Raw genomic sequence first — 20,740 nt, forward strand, 5'->3', positions numbered from 1 at the left:
TCGTGAATGGTATTCTTGACAGAATGATGGCTGGCACCCTCACAAAACAAAAATAGGGGAACTAATACAGTAAATTTACAGTACATTCTAGGTTTTTAATTATTGCCTGTCAGCAATAATTGCAATATACATAATTGCAATATAGAGCATAATATGCTCTATATTGCAATTATATTGGAATTACTTATTACTTATTACTACTTTCCATACAAGTATAACTTGTATGAAAAGCAGTATGTGGAAAGGATTAGCTGCGGAAATATTTTCCACAAATTATTTTATTTTCTAAATGATTCTAAGTACATCTGTTTAATTGAAAATAGATGATGTGGAGTCCATCCATAATTTCACATATAGTTTTCAATATGTCAATATACAGTATGTTCAGTCTGTAAGGGTGATGAGGCCAATGATGCCTATTCTTTCCATGCAAGTGTTATATAATATTGTATCATTTTTTTACTGTTATTATGATCAACTGAACCATGCACTCTTCCCTTTGGTAGTTTGGTGCATTTCAGCACCAATAATAGAATATGAAATCAGTAGTTTCCACCTCCATTCCTCCCCCTCCGTAGGGTAAAACATTTCAGGAGTAGATAAGCAGATTCGTTACAGGCTTTTTAATGGCCTTTTAAAGAAAAATGAAATAAGATAGGTGTTTTGGCTGTACCCGGCATCACATCTCATCTGGTGGTTGGTGGTGTGGGGTGGTGATGGTGGATGGGATGGGAGGGTCAGTAATGGCCCCCATGGGTAAACCCTGATTTGCTGTGTCACTGTGTCTGTCCGCGCCGCGAGGAACGAGGCTTTACGCGGGTAGCGTCAGCGCATCTGATCTCATTGTGGCTGCAGCTCCTGGGAGGAAGAAGTCTCCTCCTAAACTGGGCAGTAGTGATGCAAGACTCACAAACGATTCGTTCATTGCGAGCAAGTCTTTGAAATGACTCGGGAGTCATGCCGGCAAAAGAGTCTTTGGTTCGCGAATGAATGCCTGCGTGTCACGTAGGCATTCACTGAGACTCTTGAACGAAAAGAGAGTCCCAGATCCCCCAAGCCCCACAGCGAATCTTCTACAGTATGTGCGACCAGAACACAACTGCCAAGACTTCAACGAATGTGAGAAAGGATGAAGGCATTTGGCATAATTCTTATTGCATGTGACTTCATATTGCATGTCCACTTTGTATTCTTCCAAAATTAATCATTTTCATAGAATTAAATGATTCTTGTGAGAATTCCATTCACAACTCAGAGACGAACCGACTCTTCTGACTCTCGCTACACTGACTGAATGAAATAATCGAAGAGTCAAAAAGTTGGAACTAATCTTTTCAGCAAGTTATTCGTAAAGAGCCAAATCTCCAAAAACTGACAGACTTTTCATCACTACCGACCAGGGCGGAGGAACGTGGATTTTTTTTTTACTACGAATATGGGGGAAACTATTAATCAGCGTTTTATTAATCAGAGAAACCGAGAGGAGAGGCAGGAGGGTAACGACAGGGAAACTATTTTACTTAAAGTGTTCCCTCACCCCAAACCTGTCCTGACCCCGCCATGATAAGACGATGCGTAATGGTCATTTTGAATGGCGCTATAAACAAAAAGGCATTATTGACTCCAACTGATTTAGGCCCTGTCCACATGTCGACTGCTTTTTTGGCCTCTGGGTTCACATGAAAATGGCGTCACTGGAAACAAGCTTATGGAAAACACCTTCCAGGGGGGAGGTTTTTCAAAACTGTTTTCCATGTACCGTATTTCCTCAAATATTGACCGGGTCCTTTGTTTCCCTCAACTGCAGAGGATACCAGGCTTATATTAGATGAAGGCTTTTATATCTAATTGCCACTGTTTTATATGTATATTTGATAATATTTTAATACGTGTAACGGATTCCGTGGGGACCCAAACAAAGAAAAAAAGGTTTATTTCTGGGATCAGGGATCATAGCAGCAGGAGGGACGACAGAAATGGCTGCCGGACGGAGTGGGAGGCAATGGAGAATCTGCTGCGGGGCCAGTGGTGGACCCGGGGCGAGGAACGTCCAGCCACCCCTCTTCCGAGAAGCAGCCTACAGAAGATGCCGGAGGGTGACGATGCCGAGGGATTCCTCACCACCTTAAGGACGGCGGAGCCAGCTGGGTAGAACCCTGAGGGGAGAGAGCTACACACGCTCCTCTTACTCACAGGGGAGGCGCAACTCGTGGCCCGGATTACCACACCATCAGGAGGGCAGTCCTGGACTGCATGGGGAGGACCCTGGGGTTCCAGGGACTGGACTATGCCACATTGGGTCGCCCCTTCGCTCACGACCAACAACTGCAGGATGGGGCCCGGAGGTGGCTGTGACCTGACCGTCAACCCGGTATCTGGTCCCCGGACCAGATAATCGACCTGGTGGTGTTGAAGCACTTCCTCCTTGACCTTCCGGCCAGGACAGCCCACTGGGTTCAATAAGACACTGAAGGACATGGTTTGTAAGGTTGTGCACGACGATAGCCGTAATTGGGATAAGTGTTTGGACCCTCTGTTTTTTGCGGTGGCTGAGGTTTCTCTGGCCTTCATGGTATTTTCTCCCTTTGAACTCCTCTTCAGTCGGAGACCCCAGGGGTTGCTAGACCTAATTTAGGAAAACTCATCATGGGAGAATTTGCTCCAGGCCCAGGATCGTCAGCACCGTTTATATGACATAGGGGCCCTAGTCAGACAATTTTCATCGGGTGACAAGGTGGTTGTATTGCTCCCTACATCCCTACAAGTGGCAAGGACCCTTCGTGGTCACAAGGCAAGTTGTGGATGTCGATTATGAGGTTGAGGTCAGACAGGGGTGGGGCGACTCAGATTTACCACCTAACCTCCTAAAGTAGTGGAGGGAGAGGGTGTATGTGTCTGGCCACCACGGTGATCTAGGGGGATGAGTTGGGGACGAAAGTTCCAAAAGCAACCGATCACACTTCGGCCACAGGTCAGGCCGCACGGCACTCGTACACCACTCCGGGGGTAAAAGTACGCTCCCGGTCGTATCGCCTGTCCAAGCAACAACGCAAAGTTTACGGGCAGAATAAGAGGCCATGTTTGACACGGGTGATAGAGAGTGGGCTGGTGGCCGGACGGCTCCCTAAGTCGGGTGGTGGGGGTATGTGACTTTTTATGTTCCGACTCAGCCTGATCAGCCCGCTGGCGCTGATTGGTCCGAGTCAGCTGGGAGAGTTTTCTTGTGTTGTGTTGTGTTGTGTTGTGTTGTTTGTCTTGCAGTGAGGATCACATGGTGCAGGAGCCAGGAGCGTGCGGAACGGATCATGGAACAGATGCCTCTTGCTGCCAAAAAATAAATTATTGTACAAGGCCTCCAGAATTATCGTATTTCAGGGCAGAGTATCGTACGTTCAAATCCAGACTGCGGCGCAACCAGAACTGCGTTTGCGACTTATATGTGCCGAGGACCCCTTGATTGTTTTAAATGGGTTTTTGCCTTCTCGCATGGACGGGCAGATTTTCTCCCGTTGGTGTGGCCCAAAAAAAAGTGTTTTCAGAAATATCCATACACGTGTGGACGAGCTGGCCTCAGATAAGTCACGTGGCGTCCTTGGCGAGATAGCGGCTAAATATACATTTGGATTCTCGAGTGATGTGTCGTCTTTGCTTCTGGGGCTTCGCTTGTCGAGGTGTCTGATGAGCTGATTAACAGTCCAGTACAAAGAGCCTAAATATTATAATGATTTATAGATCATATTGACATTTTTTATTATTATTATATTTATTCCCCCCATTACTTTGTTGTTCCATGTCACAGACAGATTTCCATTTCACCCGCTAATAAATCACTAAGGCGATGGCGTGAGGAACTTGTGAGGGATTGAGGGCACCGTTAGAAGTCTGCACATCTAGAGAGCACATTTTAGTAGAAGGCTGATGCATCATCGCTTAGGAAACTAGACTTTCTCTCGACGCGAGGCAATATGTGCAGTGTGTTTGTGTGTGTGTGTGTGTGTGTGTGTGTGTCGTCTTTTCTGTGCCTGGGAAGTCGCAGAAGCTCTGGCCTGCCTGAGGCTGGTAGTCACGGCTTGAGGAGTGAAATGGGGGAGGCACCGCTTCACGAGAGAGAGTCGAAATGAAAGGGAGAGACATACACGTGCAAGAGAGGGAGTAAGGGAGATAAGCTCGGTGGAGGGTGGGAACGATAACGGCAGATAGGGAAAGCAGGGGAGAGGCTGATGTAGACAGGGGAAGAGGCAGGAAGACAGAGGGAGAGAGAGAGGGAGGAGGCGAGAGGTAGAATTTAATAAATTAGATCAGGCGCCTTGCTGGTTTCCTAGCAACCCAGACCGGGCGAGCCTGGTCTGGCCTGGCGTGTGCTCCAGAGGAAAGGTCTCTCTCTCTCGCTATCTATCCCCTCCTTCTCTCGCTCCGTCCCCCTTTTCTATACCTTGCACCTCGCCGAATGCTTTCAAATCACCTCTGTGCTGAGTAAAAAAGAAATGATGATGGAAAAATAAAGGAAAATGACTTATCGTCACTTTACTGAACAAGTGTTTCTAAGAAAGAGAGAGTTGGTAATAGAAAGATGGAAAGAAATCTGCTGTTCATCTTTGGCAGCGTAAAGCGATAGCGTATCTTTTGGTTAAGTCTTAAAACTGCCCTATACAGGTCGCAGTTAATTACATACAACAGTTGTAGCCTTTCAGTTCAGCTCAGACTCATGTCATAAATGAGGCGCTTCTTGGCTTCAATGGGTTGGGGCAAATGAGGCCATTCGGGCTCAATGGAGGCGATTGTGTACTTGCGTTTGTGCAGAATGAAATCACATCATGACTCACGTTCCCATCTTGTCACTGCGTTTGTTGCATACATATTTTGAAAGTCTAGTCCGCTTTCATCCCTGTGCGTCCAGTTAAGCGGGTGCCGAAACATATTTCAAATGGCGGGGAGGAAGCAAACAAGATAGCCTTTTACTAAAACCTCCTTTAGCTGGTAATTTGTAAATGGTCTTTTATAAAAAAGACACACAGGCAATCTCACTTGCACTATAGGCCAAATATATATACATAAAATAGAGATTATCTGCCTTGAAAAAAAAAATAATAATAATATATATATATATATATATACACACACACACACACTACTTCTTCCTCCTCTTCTTCGTCACTGGGGGAATTTTGAACTGGCGCAATTCAAAATTCCACTTCGCCTCTACACGGGGGCGCCCCCCGGTGGCCGCGCACGGGAACTACAGAGGCTTGACGCTAAACAACTGATCGTGAACAGAAGCGCTTTTCCTCTGCCAGACGTCCGACAGCCGTGGAGCGATAAGGAGGGACGGAGGAAACATATCGACTCATCTGTCACCTTTGTTCCATCCAAGTGAAAAGCAAGGGGAGGGGGCAGAAGGATATAGCGTTGCCGAGTGTGGAGCAAAATAAAATTGGCCAACATTATTCATCGTAAAAAAAAAAGAAAGGAGAGAGAATAGAACAACAGGCACACAACACCAGACATTTTATTTTCACGTCTCTCTTATAAGCAAAAAAAGGGTTCGTAGAAAATTAAATGCATTCCTCATGTGATGAAAATTGTTTGTATTTTTTTTCCGCCAGTAAATTATTTTTTTTTAGTCCTCTCTACAGCAAGCACCAATGTCGACATTTTTTTTTAAACACGCGATTTCTTTGTGGTGCAATGGCACATCCCATTCCCAGTGAAGTGCGAAGTGAGGCAATATGGCATCATCCCATTTTTAAAACACAACTGAAGAGGTAGAACATGCTTTAAAATCAGCACTACGGCAGTAAATATACACAGCAGGATTTCCAGGATTGAGAAAAATAAACTGTTTTCTTTCATGCCCGAAATTCATGAATGATTGGCATATAACGAGATAAAGGGAATAATTAAGTTGCCTTAAAAATATACAGGGCACCGAAAGGAGGACAAAGGATAAAATGTATCTTGGAACGGATCTGATCCAATAAGCTTTGAAACAAAAATAACAAAAACTCTCATGCAAAATACTGTTCAACTGCAGGATGAGATTTAAATATGGCCTCATAGTCTCAGACCAGAAACAAATATATAATAATAATAATAATAATAATAATAATAATAACATACTGTATGTTGCCAAAACCACTTGCAACTGGCCCATGAGAATGATGGTATGGAGATTTGGGGTTCTGGATCATAAGCATGGGGCAAATCCACAAGCCACAGGAGAAAGAAAAGGAAAGAAAAAAAAATCACTTAATGGGAAAAGCTTAATGCACAATAAAAAGGCACTGTGTGTGGTGTGCTCGGACTAATATCACCCATTAACATGGATCCGGTTGCCGTTAAAACAAATTGACATGTAACTTGATATTATAATAACGCTGCATGGAATCGTAGGGACCATTAGTGGGATTGGCGGAAACACAAATGCTTAAAAAAAGGGCATACAGTATGTGCCAAGATAGTTTTCTTCGCCATAACATCTGTATATATCATTTTGTCCCCACAAATACCATCCTCATACTGTAAATCCATCCAACGTAATGTTTCAAATTCTATAAAAATTCAGATTTTTTTTTTTTTAGGCAGAACTAATTAACTACTTCAGATTGGGAAATTTTAATATAATATGGAATTAAATAAAATCATTTTGCCTCATTCATCATTGTATCTTTTCATGACATGTTGTACCACATAATCGAAGAACAGCGATGAGGCGTCTGGTACGCCCCACAACACCCCAAGAAAAATCTAGCGTGTCAGAATACCTTCTATTTTTCTGCCTGCCTATGTCGTGTTCCTTGACGTTGACCAATAGGATGACAGAGTGCTCTCTGGTGCACATATGTAAACATGGCGAAGAAAAAAGGGAGATGCTGCTGTTGCTGCCGTCATGTGGTACAATGAAAGCGAGGAAATGTTCGTTGAGCAGTGGCAACGATACCACTGCCTTTTTTTTGCATTTCCTCGAGGTTGTACCATGACAGAGTCAAAAAAGACAACTGTTGGCGAGAAATAGTGGAGGCCAGAGTTGTCAAGTCTCACAATTTGACCGTGAGACTAACGCACATAAACCTGTTCACACGCTACACCTTGTCGCGCTGAAAATCCCAAAATACGTAAAATGTCATTTAATTTTTTTTCTACGTTTTTTAATTTCCTCTCTTGAGCTTGGTTGAATGTCACTGTTTGCGTGGTGAACAGGCGATCCTTTCCGCACGCGCGTTACGTGAATGATTGGAGGTGAAACCAGCACTATTTGTTTTTATAGTTGTGTCTGGATGCTGCCCAATTGATTTTTTTTTCGGAACACGACCTCTGAACTCACACAATGTCGTGAAAGGCAGCTTGTAGTGCTGCCAGTCTCCCGGCCAAGACCTGGCAAGAATTTATGGCACTATCATCGCGTAATCTGACATGATGACCAGACCCGGCGCCAGAGGAAAGTAACTGGTCGGGCATTTGGTTTTTATGGGCAGGCCCCAGGCCGGGGGCGGGGGGGGGCTGAGAAAGGGTCCGTATTATGCAAGGGGCTTTTTTTGTTTTGTTCAATAAGGAAATGTGGTAAAATAAATACATCTAAAATAAAAACACACTGTTTTTATTTATTTTATTTGGAGGAACGGGGCGCGGGGATGTGCAGCTTCCGCAATCTCCGCTCCACTGCTCCGTTGTGCCCCGATCGCTCCCTCCGTGTTACGGGCCTGGCCCCCCTGGGCCCGCCCATAACACCAGGTCTGATGGTAACCGTTGTGAAAGACAAAAATACTGTGTAGTCTGATCCTGGCCTTACTGTTACAAGTTTTGCCACATGAATCAATTCGAAAGGCAAAAGAAAAGACCAAATTAATCAAAATAAAATGATCCGGCTCAGAGAGATTAGAGAAATCCGTTTGTACAATTTGAATATTGCCTTAAAGTGACTAGGACCTTGAGTCCACTAAAATCCACCAAAAACAGAACAAAAGAAAAACAGCCTTCCGGAATGTCTGGAGATTAATTGACTAATATAAACCTGAAATCATGTTTTATATTATGTATGAGTCAAAAATTTAAATTATTAAATCAATTTGCTGCTAATTCATTGTCTATGTCTTTAGTCCACACGATCGCATGCTTGCAGGACTCTGTGGTTGAAGTCCTCCGGCTGGTCGGCATACACGTAGTGTCCCGCCCCGCGGATCGTCTGAGGGGAAAGAAACAAACAAAAGCTAGTGAAAAGAAATGTAATAAACAGTCACAAAGTGATGGCTGAATGAACATCGCCAAAATTGTAGCGTTAAAAAAAGACGTTAAATACTTGAGGTAAACATGGGATTAATACAAACAAATAATTTAAAAAGACCAGATTAGCGCTGTCGCAATAATTACATAATCTTCCTGATCTCATCTGTGCGAGCGGACCTAGATAATTTTGTTAAATGGCGAAAGCCGGCTTTACACCGCATCCGACAAATGACAAAAAACAAACCGCAAGTTCATCCATCCCGATGGAGAGTCAGATTCCATGCACCAAAAGCTATGTGCAATTGGGGCTCCGGGAATGCATTAACATTTTTTGGAACTTTGTTGGAACTCTACGTTTCTGAGCTGACACGAGTATGGAAATTTAAGGTTTGTATTGGAATTGGGCTCAAAAATAAGTAAATAAATCACATATTTAATGACCTTATTAACATTAATGTTGGATGTCGCCATATTCACTTTCAATAAATCTAACTTTATATAAGTAAATTGTGAGGGTTTTTTTTCCACACTTTGCAAACACTATATAAAGGGGGTTTTAAACCATCATTCATGGAACATGGTAAATATCTGGAAAAGAAACACGCTCTCCCTTTGGATAAGGATAACCCGTGCTTTTCTCCTCAAATTCACACCCGAACCTCCACCTTTCTAACTAGAGCGACCTACAGGTCAGCGTGGTTCTATACAGCGAGTGAAGAATGAACCTACAGCGATCTCCACGTGAGAGTCCGGCCTCAGGTCCTTGATGGTGGCACCCGAGTTGCCGTCGATGCTGGAGCGCGAGCCGTAGATGACTGTGATGGGGATATTGGCTTGCAGGCCGCCGATCCTCTGCAGCATGGGCCTCTTGGCCCAACCGTACGGAACCGTCATGTTTTTAAACGCCGTCTCCCCACTGCGACAAGGAGGACACATGGAAAACAGCCGCGTCTGGGTGATTGCGCTCTATGCTAATTTGTCAAATCGATTCCAACGATTGACCTATTTCAACAACGAGATTATGTTGCATTAGATAAGACAAAATGTGTGCGCAGACCTGGGCGATTGCACGTTGAGGTGGTAGATGTACTCTGAGACCGTGTTGTCGCTGAACATGGATGCAAACTTCTTTTTGAAATCCGGCCTCAGGGTCTGCACCAGGGTGGGACCTTGGAGGGTTGACCCAGGATAGGATGTCATTCTTTCATGAAGCAACGTTAAGTTGAAAAACACTATGTTTTCCCATGACAGCGGGAACAACATTCGACAGTCGGTGATTCAAGGGGAGGATCTAAAGATGAGACTTAAGATATAGACGCCTCCCCAATCAATGGCATAGGAGTCTTGCATCATCAATGATTGATTGACTTGCGAACGATTCAGTCGTAGTGAACAAATCTTTGAAAATGTCTCTGCAGTCAACATCTTACTCGTACTGTATAGGTAATTAAAGAAAAACCTTTTCCAGAATATACAAATTTTTACCAAAAACAGATGACACTTTATCTCTACCTACCATGGAATGGCAAACAGACCTTGCTGTTTCCACCGATATCAACCTGTGGAAGCATATTTGCAACAACACCTATTTTATGACCCGCAATTCCAAAATGCAACTCATCCAATATAAGATTTTACACAGAGCTCATATCACCCAAGAAAAAATGTTCAAAATGGGGTTGAAGACGTTTGTTCTCACTGTTCCCTTAATACCAGAGATGACTACTTTCATCTCTGGTACTGGGGGGTGCCACTGGCCGGCCTGCTGCGCCCCTGCGTTGATCTGGTTGTGCTTCGCCTATCTCTCCCAGTGCCAAAACTAATACTCAGCACATATACCACACAATAGGCTGCAGGACGGGTGGGATGCGAGTTATGTGGGTGGGGGTGTGGTGGGCGGCTGCGATCTTGCTCGTCACACTCCTGCCCTGTCGTGCATCTCACCCGTCCCGAAATTTTTATACCACTCAATTTTACTCTGAACAACACTCTACCAGACCATGGTCTGCGGGGCAGGAGGGGTGTGAGTGACTCGGGTTCGACTTGCTTGGAGGACTCCAAGCAAACCCCACGGCCCGCAATTTAAACTGCAATTGCTAAATGCACACGTTGAGCACTGGGGTTTTCCTGGGTGGTGGGTGGTGGGTGGTAGTGGGTGCGCGGCTTCTCTGCGGCGGGTGCCCTGGGTGGTGGAGGGCCGACACATCTAGCGGCCTGCTGGCATCGGCAGGGGCGGGAGGGGCTGGCACTGGTCGCTGAGCACACTCTGCTACATGGATGGGCGATCGGGGCTCGCGACTTGATGGGGCGGGCCTCGCCCTTGCGCTCGCCTGTGGGGTGGGCGGTTCTGGCGGGGTGCCGCGCTTGTCGACGCGGGACCTGGCCCTGGGCCTGCGGTCCATGCCTGGTGCCCACGGCCCCATGTGCCTGCGTCCTGTGCATGCACATGGGGGTGGGTTGTATGTGTGTGCATTGAAGGTGCCGTGTCTCCTTGTGCTCTCTGGGACTGGGTTATGCTCCTCGGGGCCAGGCGTGGGGGTTGCTCTGCGGGCATCTGGCTTCTCTGGGGGCCGGGTGCTCGGGGCTTTTGTGAGGTGTCTGTACGGCTGCAGGACTCAGGGGTGGCTTCGGGGCCTTTTCCGCTGCTTGGAGGTGCTATGATAGAATACCGACCTCATACATCAGAACCAATTGTGACAAGTCCTGTACACTCACTGGTGGACACATCTCTCACACACACACAGTTACCTCAAGGTGGTGTCCAGGTACCCCAACACACTGCCAAAAAGACTATGGATACTGAGAAACGTCAGAATTGGCTGAAGTACTCTGAAGCCAAAACAACACAAGAACAAAACTGGATGGAAAGGATGATCGGCCTGATATTGGGATGGGATGGAGGCAGCTGGAGTACATATGATATTGCAAAGCTATGTAAAAACTAAAGTAGCAGAATAGGTAGTTATTATTGCCTTTTTATTTTTAATTACTGTCTGTCTCACACACACACACACACACACACACACACACACACACACACACACACACACACACACCACACACCACACACCACACACACACACACACACACACACACACAGAGGCAGTCTCATCACAGGAACACACACCACGAGCACCTGCTTTGAACACACCCCCAGCACCCTCCTGGTTGCATCCCTCTCCTTTCCTCCCTCATTTACTGCCATAACTATGACAGAAAGAGGCCACATGCCCAATTGCTGTCCCAGTTTTCCTGGACTTAATTAACTCTGTTTAGTCTAAACATGTTGTTGTCTGATGTTTATACTTTTCCATTTATGTTTTGTAGTTTTTTTCTTACATTTATGTTTTGTCCATGTACATGCTGTTGTTTGGTTCTATGTTTATTTTTCTCACCCGTGGTGATTCTCCCCCTCTTGGAGTAGTGATTAGTTTTTTTTTAGACCAAAACATGGTAAGGTCGTTTTTCAAAGAGGGGGGTTGGTGGTAGTTCTGTGTAACAAAAACTGTGCTCTTGTCATCCCACAGGTCATCCACAGGACAGTTATTGCAGCAATTCTTGATGATTAAAGAATAAATAAAGAGTTGCATTGCAGGTTGAACTCCACTTGCAGACTAACTCTGTCCTTGATCTAATAGCATACGAATACTCTGTGTTGTATGCCTAGCATGCTGACAGCACAGGTTTAAAAAAATAAATAAATACTGTAAATAAAATGGAAAAAAGAAAATGACTCTGAAAACTTGAGTTACTTTGACAAAAGAGTTGTTAGTTCGTTAACAAAGACAGACACAGAGTCCTTTACAGGGGCTCGAACCTTGATTTGTTTGATAAATGAAAAGCGCGACGTGCCCATACATGCTTGTTGAGTTTCAGAGATTCAGTGAGTGGCGAGCGAGAGAATTTTCATCTTCAATTCACGTTGAATGTGACTGATTTACACTTTGTGATTCACACACAATTTTGAATGAAATGGTTTTTGATTCTTCCGATTCTCGTCCATCGTGCAATGGAAGTCCTCCCTCACTCACACCAACTGAATCAAACGAGCAAAGAGTCAGAAAATTGAACTCATCTCTTTGCTGAGTGGGGCGTCACAAAGCGACTCTCAAAAAAAAGAGTCAAACCATTCATCGCCACTTACTGTCCCTGAGTGATGGCAAGGTAGCGCCCGAGTCAACAGACTTCTCCTAAAGAGGCACTGCTGCAATGCATTGGCCGTACCTAGCGGACCCACCATTCGCAGCCCGGCGAGGGGGTTAAAGGGACTGAGCATGGCGCCCAGGGCTTTGATCCACACGGGGATGGGCCGGTCCTGGTCCGCCGTGTCGGGTCGCTCAGGAAAGCCCCAGGGCTCCACCAACACCATGTGCTTCACTCTACAGCCAAGGGAAGGAGGGAGGGAGGGAGGGGGAGGTTAGTTTCCCTCTGTAAAGAGGGATTTTTTTCTTTCTTTTGACTGACGAAAATACCAATTTCATCCCTGGCGACGGGCTACATGAGGCCCCCTAACCCTAACCCTATCCCTTCGAGGTTAGGTAACGAAAGCCCTTCGGAGAAATAGTTCTAAATCTGCAATATGGTCTCAAATATTAATCAATTACAGTGTATAGCAATGTCGATTTTTTTTCTTTTTTTTATGGTTGAAAGTGGCCGCATCTCCTGCAAGATCATTTTCATCCTTTTTCCTTTCGTTACCAACCGTACTGACGTCCACAACCTACAGTGCATGGATGAATTCAGCCTACACCTTTTCTTTTACGCACGTGGTTCCACGTTAAATAAGGAGCATTTTATTTTTTATAACTCGGAGGCATTTGGAACATCGAGATAACAGCTGAAGGGAGGGCAGGGAAGATGTTTTGGTGTTACTGATGAAGGAGAGAGATAAGGTATTGAGGACATTTTAACTCGCCATCCCTCCCTGGCAAGAGCTGGGAGGAGGGTGAGCGAGAGAGAGAGAGAGAGCGAGCGAGCACTCGGGGGAGATACGGTCCTGTTGGGAGGCGGGGGGGTGGAGGCATGGAGGACAGTTCCGTTATCGCAAGCCGCCAGCACCTGCAGGCATGCTACGACTGCATCCTGTGAACACGACGGAATGTTCTGCCCCCGCGCTTTGCAGCTTCAATGAGACCTCCCTCCCCTCCCCCCAAACCCCTGTTTTACTAGCCTTCGCCGAACGCTGGTGTTCTTTGTGTCTTTTCATTGCTTATAGTCTCATACACTGACAAATAGCATTCATTTTAAAAGTAAAAATAAAAATTTGAGAGACTAATATAATTTTACATGCCACCAAATAACGGAACAGAGGCTTTTGCTGTCGCAAAGGAAGTGATGTAGATTAGGTGTCCAGTTGGATGGTCGACAACTAGAAGAAAACGGTTTTCTCTCCATTTTCGTATCTCTGGCCTTGCTATGAAAATGGCATGTCATACTGTTCTGTATCTAACACCTTTAATTGAACTGAAAATGTATCAAATGATCACCATAAGACTGGTTGACTCTTAAGCCCGATTCACACCAAATCGGACAAACGAAAAGAAGAAAAACGGAAGTCCATTCATTCCTGTGGAGAGCCGGATTCCGCACCGCAGTTGCAGCGTGCGTTCGAGGGATGCATTTCGGTCCGATGCTATGACCTTTGGAATTGGTTTTAAAACCCATTAAATAAGTCACGTATATAAAATAATAATGTTGTTACCGTTAACGTTGGATGTCACCATATAGGCAATCAATAAATCAAATTCAATATAAGTGAATTGTGCATTTTTTTTTTTTGTTCGCACTTTTAAAGGACATTTTTTTACTGTCATTCATGCAACACGGTTAATGTCCAGCTGATCAAACTACTCCCTGCTGTACTGTAAAAAAACCGAGCTCTCCAACCTTCTCAGACATACTGTATTTTGTGACGCGAAACTCAGACGCAGTTCATCCGACGGCCACTAGAGGGGAGGCTCCGACTGTCGGATGCGATTACGGATTCGGTACGAAGCCTCCTCTGAAGCTAGTTCTTCCTTGTAAAAGTTGAACAGGAAAGAACTTTGAGATATTTCGTTACTCGCAATATAATTAAGGAAAAATGAAACAAATAGAACAATATTTTTGTGATTTAAGAAATTGAATATGAATCTCCACTTTAGACTTGAATGCGCCCATGCTTCACGCTTAATGACAGTTGTGATTCACTCCAATTTGTTTTAGCCCACCGTGCGTTTCATCTAAATCCCACTGGGTGACTATCAAGCATATTGAATGCGCCGATTGCCTAAAATGAAAAGAAGCGTGCCAGAGTGGTGGTGGTGGCAGCGGTACCAACATGAATCAAAACAACACATTAGCACGGAATGAGAACTGAAATATTCTGAGAAACCCAACCCCTACTTACCTGTCTGGGTATCTGAGTGAATACGAGGCCGCCAGGTACCCTCCCAGGTTGTGTCCCAGCAGGATCACGGCATCCAGGCCCACCTTGGCCCTCCATTGCTCCACGGCCTCCACGAACTGAGCCTCGGCCTCGCTGGCGTCCGTGGAGAACGAGGGCCTGCTGCTCTGCCCGAAGCCCAGCAGGTCCAGGGCGTAGACGGGCCGCTGCTGGGAGAGGGCGTCCACATTGTGAGCCCAGAGGCCCACGCCGCCGCCGAACCCGTGGAGCAGCACCATAGGCGTTCTGCCGCGGGAGCTACTGTCTAAGGCCAGGGTCCACAGGAGGTTGCCGTCGGCGATGGGGACATACTGTTTGGAGAACTTGCTGCATACTCCTGGTTAGACACATCAGAGGACAGAAATACATGTTTTTCAACAATTTAAGAGACGTTAAAGGTCCTTCAATATGTAAGGACTAGTTTTATGTAAATATTTTCCTCAAAAGGTTGCTTTACTTATTTTTTACATTCTTGACTGTTGTTCTGTAAGTACAAGGGGCGGTTTAAGTTAAAAGCCCACCCGTATCCAGAGTGTTGCGGGGATATCATACAGAACAGAAATTCCTTCGCGAGTGGCAAGCTGGAGCTAACAGATGAAGATTTTAATGTGTTTTTCTGCAGTGGCCGGTCGAGATGGTGCTGACGACAGGAAATCTTTACAGAAACTTTGTCAAAGAACATTGGTGTCCAGATAGGATGTTTTAGCTTTATGGGAAAAGTTTCATTTTTCAGTGCTGGCCGAGTTTGTGTTCTCTCTTAGCCAAGGAGTAATCTGGGATCCCAGTGGTCCTTTTCAAGGGTTTCTTTAGTCTTTGGCAATCAATGGTCAGCCATGGCTCATTTCAATAAGCATGTTATTGTTCTGGTTTCGCTGGTCAGGTTGTTTCCAATAGGGAAAGATTCCATGTGCTGACGGATCCCCGCCCCCAGCAACATGATTGGTCGAAACATATAGGAAGTGAAAGAAGGTGAAACGCCCTGTTTTTGAAAATAGTCTGAAAAATTGGATCCCTAAGCGTTCAAATAAAATAAAGCATTTTCTTGAGTCGAGATCACAATGAGATTTTCCAAGTTCGAATAAGTCGAACCCTCAGCCAATCAGGGCAGTGGCTCATTAACACAAAAATCAACGGCGCCAGAAAACAAACTGTTTTCAGAGACATCTAACAAATAAGAGATTTAAACATATGTCAACATTTTTTTTTAAAGCAAAGGGATTTCCTAATTGCCAATTAAGAGAACAATATGTCTCAAGATGCCTACGTCGCAGCATCCTGTCCTCTGCGCTTCTCAGCTGATTCTGAGAGGTGGGGCACCACGCTGGCAGCCAGCTGGGGATCCAACACCACCTGCACAGACAGAGACACCCCATCACCATCCTTCAGTCCGTATCATGCGGGGCGAGGAAAGATTTGATTTTTTTTGGTCAAAAGCAGAGGGTTGACGCACAGGACGATCGGTTGGTTTGCCCGCCTTACCAGATGTTCACTGATTGGTATGCAGGGCTTTGCTGTAGGCTCCCCACAATGAGAAACGGCTAGATTGTAGTAATGCAAATGACAGATTTGCAGAAGAATCTCTATTAGCAACAAAGGGATTTCAAGTTGAGAATAGCGGCGAAAGCATTTGGGTGACAACAGAGAAGTTGTGGAACTTGGGTTGAAATCTGGGTACATACAGTTTTGAATACAGGCGTTTTTCCGTTAACTTATTCAATCTTTAAATGATTGACTGGGCAGGGGAAAAATTGGCTTGTAATTAGAATCTGAGTCAGAGCCAGCTTTATTCTATCTGATACATTAACATATACTAGGAATTAGTTCTGGTGAGGTTTGGAGTGTTACAATGCAGACTCACGAGAATAAAACAATTTAAATTAATAATAATTAAAAAAAAAACCTTTATAGCTGGAAAAAAATGAAGAATAAAACAATAAAATAAATGAAAAAAAATATTTTTTAAATTAAATTTTAATTAAATGGTCAAATAAATACAAATAGAAAAAAACATAGAACATAAACAATACGATATTTAAAATATATACAAATACTGTATACACAATGCAATACTATGCACAGCATAAATTATTGTTACGGGCATATATAGGGTATAAATTATAAATACGAATTATTAATACATGCTTACCAGCTTATTACAGTATGTTCTGTGTTGTACTATGTATAATACATTATGCTATTTTCCAAGCTGAGTTGATATATGGGTGTATGCTTATTGTTCTTTTTTGAGGTTTATTGCCATTCTGTTTACTGTTTTTTTTTCTAGGCTTACATTTAAGCTTTGGTCATTAGGTTTATTGTGAATTACCAATTTGTATTGTGTACAGTTAACCGTTTTATTTATTTATTATTTATCCATATATTGCCATTTTATTTTTTTTATATTTAAATAAGTGATCTATTCAATTATCTATCTATCTATCTATATGTCTATCGATCAGCTTTCCATTTGGGGTGCCAGGGCAGGCCCGGGAACACAGGGTTAGTTAGTAGCAGTCGCAGAGGAGGAATACATCACATGCAATTTAGTTATCACATTAGTTTCAATGCATGGGGGGTATCTATAAAGACAAGCTTTTCTTTAGGCTTCAACGTATGACAAAATTTGCTTCAGATTGGGTTCAATTCAAAAAGAGGATAATTTGAATTAATAATAAAATTTGTGTGAGGCAACAGCAATCCAGTTTGAAAAATATATAAAATGTGCTACATATTAAGTACTGAAAGTTATAACTAATACAAAAAAAGGGCGATTTTTGTTATTTAATTTGATAATTATATCGGTTAATTGTTATTCCTCTGGCTGTTTAAATGCATCAAAAAAGAGCAAATAATCATACCATATAATATTCAGAAATGGAAAAATTGACTATATGCCTACATCGGTCAAGGTTTGTCACGTTTACATCCGGGGTTGCATGCATATATGCATACATAAATCAATAGAGCTTTAATCAGACAAGTTAATTGCACAACAACAACCAAACAAATGCGCAATGGAGCGATGGAGGACACATGCGGGGGGGCTCACACACAGACACATGGGCGGGGGCTGGAGTTACCTCAAGGTGGTGTCCAGGTACGCCAACACACTGCCAAAAAGACTATGGATACCAAGAAACGTCAGAATTCGCTGAAGCACTCTGAAGCCAAAACAACACAAGATCAAAACTGGATGGAAAGGACGAACGGCTGGATATTGGGATGGGATGGAGGCAGCTGGAGTACATATGATATTGCAAAGCTATGTAAAAACTAAAGTAGCAGTTATTATTGCCTTTTTTCTAAATTATTGTCTGTGTCACTCACACACGCACAGACACAGACACAGACACAGACACACACACACACACACACACACACACACACACACACACACACACACACACACACACACACACACACACACACAATATCTGGAAAGTTTTCAGACCCCTTCACTTTTTACACTTTTTGTTATGCTACAGCCTTATTTTAAAATTGATTCAATTATTATTATTGATTATTGTTATTATTATTATTGTTATTATTACTCCCCCCAAGTCCAGGCTCTGGCCAGGACACTCAAGGACATCAAGACACTCCACTCCTGTGTTTTCTTGGCGCCGTGCTGAGTGTCACTGTTCTGTTGGAAGGTGAACCTTTCACCCGGTCCAAGGTCCTGAGTGCTATGCAGCCGGTTTTAATCAAGGATTCCGCTGTACTTAGCTGCGTCCGTCTTTCCATCGATCCCAGTCCCTGCTGCAGAAATACATCCCCACAGCATGATGCTGCCACCACCATGCTTCACTGTATGGATGGTATTTGCAAGGTGATGCGCGGTGCCATACATGTCGCTTGGTATTCAGACTTAAGAGTTCAATCTTGGTTTCATCAGACCACAGAATCCTGTTTCTGATAGTCTGAGAGTCCTCCCTGAACCTTTTGGCAAACTCCAACCAGGCTGTCATGTGCCTTTTACTGAGTAGTGGTTTCCGTCCAGCCACTAAAGGCCTTATTAGTGCTGCACACATGGTTGTTCTTCTGGAAAGTTCTACCATCTCCACAAAATAACTCTGCATCTCTGTCAGCGTGACCATCAGGTCAGAACCTTCGCCCTCCATTGCTCAGTTTGGCCCAGCAGCCAGATCTAGGAAGAGTGTTGGTGGTTCCAAGCTTCTTTCATTTAAGAAAGATGGAGGTCACTTTGTTCTTGGGGACATTCAATGCTGCAGTTTAGTTTTTTTTATATCCTTCCCCGGATCTGTGCCATGACACAATCCTGCTCGCAGGTCAAAGGACAATTCTTTCGACCTCATGGCTTGGTTTTTGCTCTGACACATACTCTCAACTGTGGAACCTTATATAGGCAGGTGTTCCTTTCCAAATCCTGTCCTATTAATTGAATTTACCACAGGTGAATTCCAATCAAGTTGTCGAAAAACATCTCAAGGATTATCAATAGAAACAGGATGCTCCTGAGCTCAATTGCGAGTGTCATAGCAAAGGGTCGGAATACTTATGTAAATGTGATATTTTTTTATAAACGTACGTTGGCAAAAAATTCTATAAACCTGTTTTTGCTTTGTCATTGTGGGCCATTGTGTGCACATTGATGAGGGGGGTCAATTAATTGAATACATTTTAGAATAAGGCTGTAACAACAAAATGTGGAAAAAGCGAAGGGGTCTGAAAACTTAGATATATATACACACATATACACAGCACCTGCTGGACCTGCTGCACATACTGAATGATATATACAACTTATTAACTTGTTAATGTACTTAAGTACATTTTCAAAGTATCTGTACTCACTTAAGTACAATAAGTTCCGGAGACTTTTACCCCACCACATTTGAAAGCAAATATATATGCTGTTTACTGTACTAAACTTCTAAGGATTGACATGAACAACAAACACATAATATAATAAAAAATAAATAAAATCGGGGACTAGATCTATCAAACTGACTATTTAGGATTGCTCATACATTATTCGTGAGGTCCATATCTTTGCAAATGACTATTGACACCACCTATACTATTTTTTTGCAAATTGAAATCAGGATATGCATGAGCATTAGTACTTTGTACTGTAAAATCTACTATGTATTATACTACTACAACTAGAGTAGAACTATGCTGTACTATACGCTCTGTTATCACAGGGCACTGGATATGACAGACACTTTTACTTTTAATACTTTAAGTATATTGAAGAGCAAGTTTTTATGTACTTTTACTTCAGCAGAAATATCAGTTAGTTAGTTTAGTGAGCTGTGAGTGCAACTCATAACAAGGAAATATATATACAATATATATATACATAAACAATTACATTTTAGATCAGTTTGAAATAAATGATCATAGTGAATGCAAAACAATCTGACTAACTTTCCAAACAGCGCACATAGACAAATGACGTCATTCAGTATTGCATTATCATAACGACTACAGCGTGACGATGTTTTTTATAATGTGTATAATTTATACCATGGTGCCTATAGCGATCACCTGAGTAGTGTGAATGCACAGAGTTCATAATTTATAATCAAACCAATCGGGCTGAAAACGGTACAATTGTGTGGACATGTAGCATACTGAACGTCATACACGTACAATCAGTGATATATAAATATAAAGATCGGTTAAATGGGAAAAAAAAACCGAATAAAAGTTGAATTCACCCTCTCTCTGTTGACACTGCCTGTTCGGCCATTCTGCCTCATGACCACGTGATCTGGGCCACTCGGTTTGGCCGTTCGCGACATCTCCGGCGGGCGGTGTTTTTCCGTTGGGGTTGTTTTTTTCTTTTACAGGCTAAATACGGCGCCGAAGCCTGGCCCCGTGGCGCGTCGAAACGAGCGCGCCGCAGCGACGCCTCCTGTAAAGGCGGAACACATTGCGGAAGAAGTTCTCCTGTCAAAAAATAAAAAATAAATAATAACATTTACCCAAACACCGCGTCCGAGGGAAGGAGAGCTTGGTATGTGCACAACGAGGCGATTCCTTTCAACGAAGCGGAACGCGGGGTTATTTGTGCTGACGCTCGTCATTCTACGCGCACCCCTACTTCATAATAATAATAATAATAA

At 43.6% G+C, this 20,740-nt stretch overlaps 2 protein-coding genes across 2 annotated transcripts in view; one reads left to right on the plus strand and one right to left on the minus strand.

The window, feature by feature from the left end:
* Positions 1 to 7,567: 7,567 nt before the first annotated feature.
* Positions 7,568 to 20,364, minus strand: abhd5a (abhydrolase domain containing 5, lysophosphatidic acid acyltransferase a; the record flags this gene model as incomplete). Its single annotated transcript, XM_080006098.1, has 8 exons — positions 7,568 to 8,179; positions 8,950 to 9,136; positions 9,278 to 9,389; positions 12,446 to 12,600; positions 14,610 to 14,982; positions 15,910 to 15,995; positions 17,726 to 17,767; positions 20,333 to 20,364. The coding sequence occupies 8 exons, from the start codon at positions 20,362 to 20,364 to the stop codon at positions 8,090 to 8,092; spliced, it is 1,077 nt and encodes a 358-aa protein (XP_079862224.1). The 3' UTR covers positions 7,568 to 8,089.
* A 140-nt stretch (positions 20,365 to 20,504) lies between these two features.
* The window catches only part of ano10a (anoctamin 10a), a 43,496-nt gene continuing 43,260 nt past the window's right edge, over positions 20,505 to 20,740 (plus strand). Inside the window, exon 1 of the mRNA XM_080006027.1 lies at positions 20,505 to 20,631. The gene's annotated coding sequence lies outside the window, so the exon portion shown is untranslated. The remainder of the gene's footprint in view (positions 20,632 to 20,740) is intronic.

Source organism: Zeus faber, assembly GCF_960531495.2.
Source record: "Zeus faber genome assembly, chromosome: 8".
Lineage (NCBI taxonomy): Eukaryota > Metazoa > Chordata > Actinopteri > Zeiformes > Zeidae > Zeus > Zeus faber.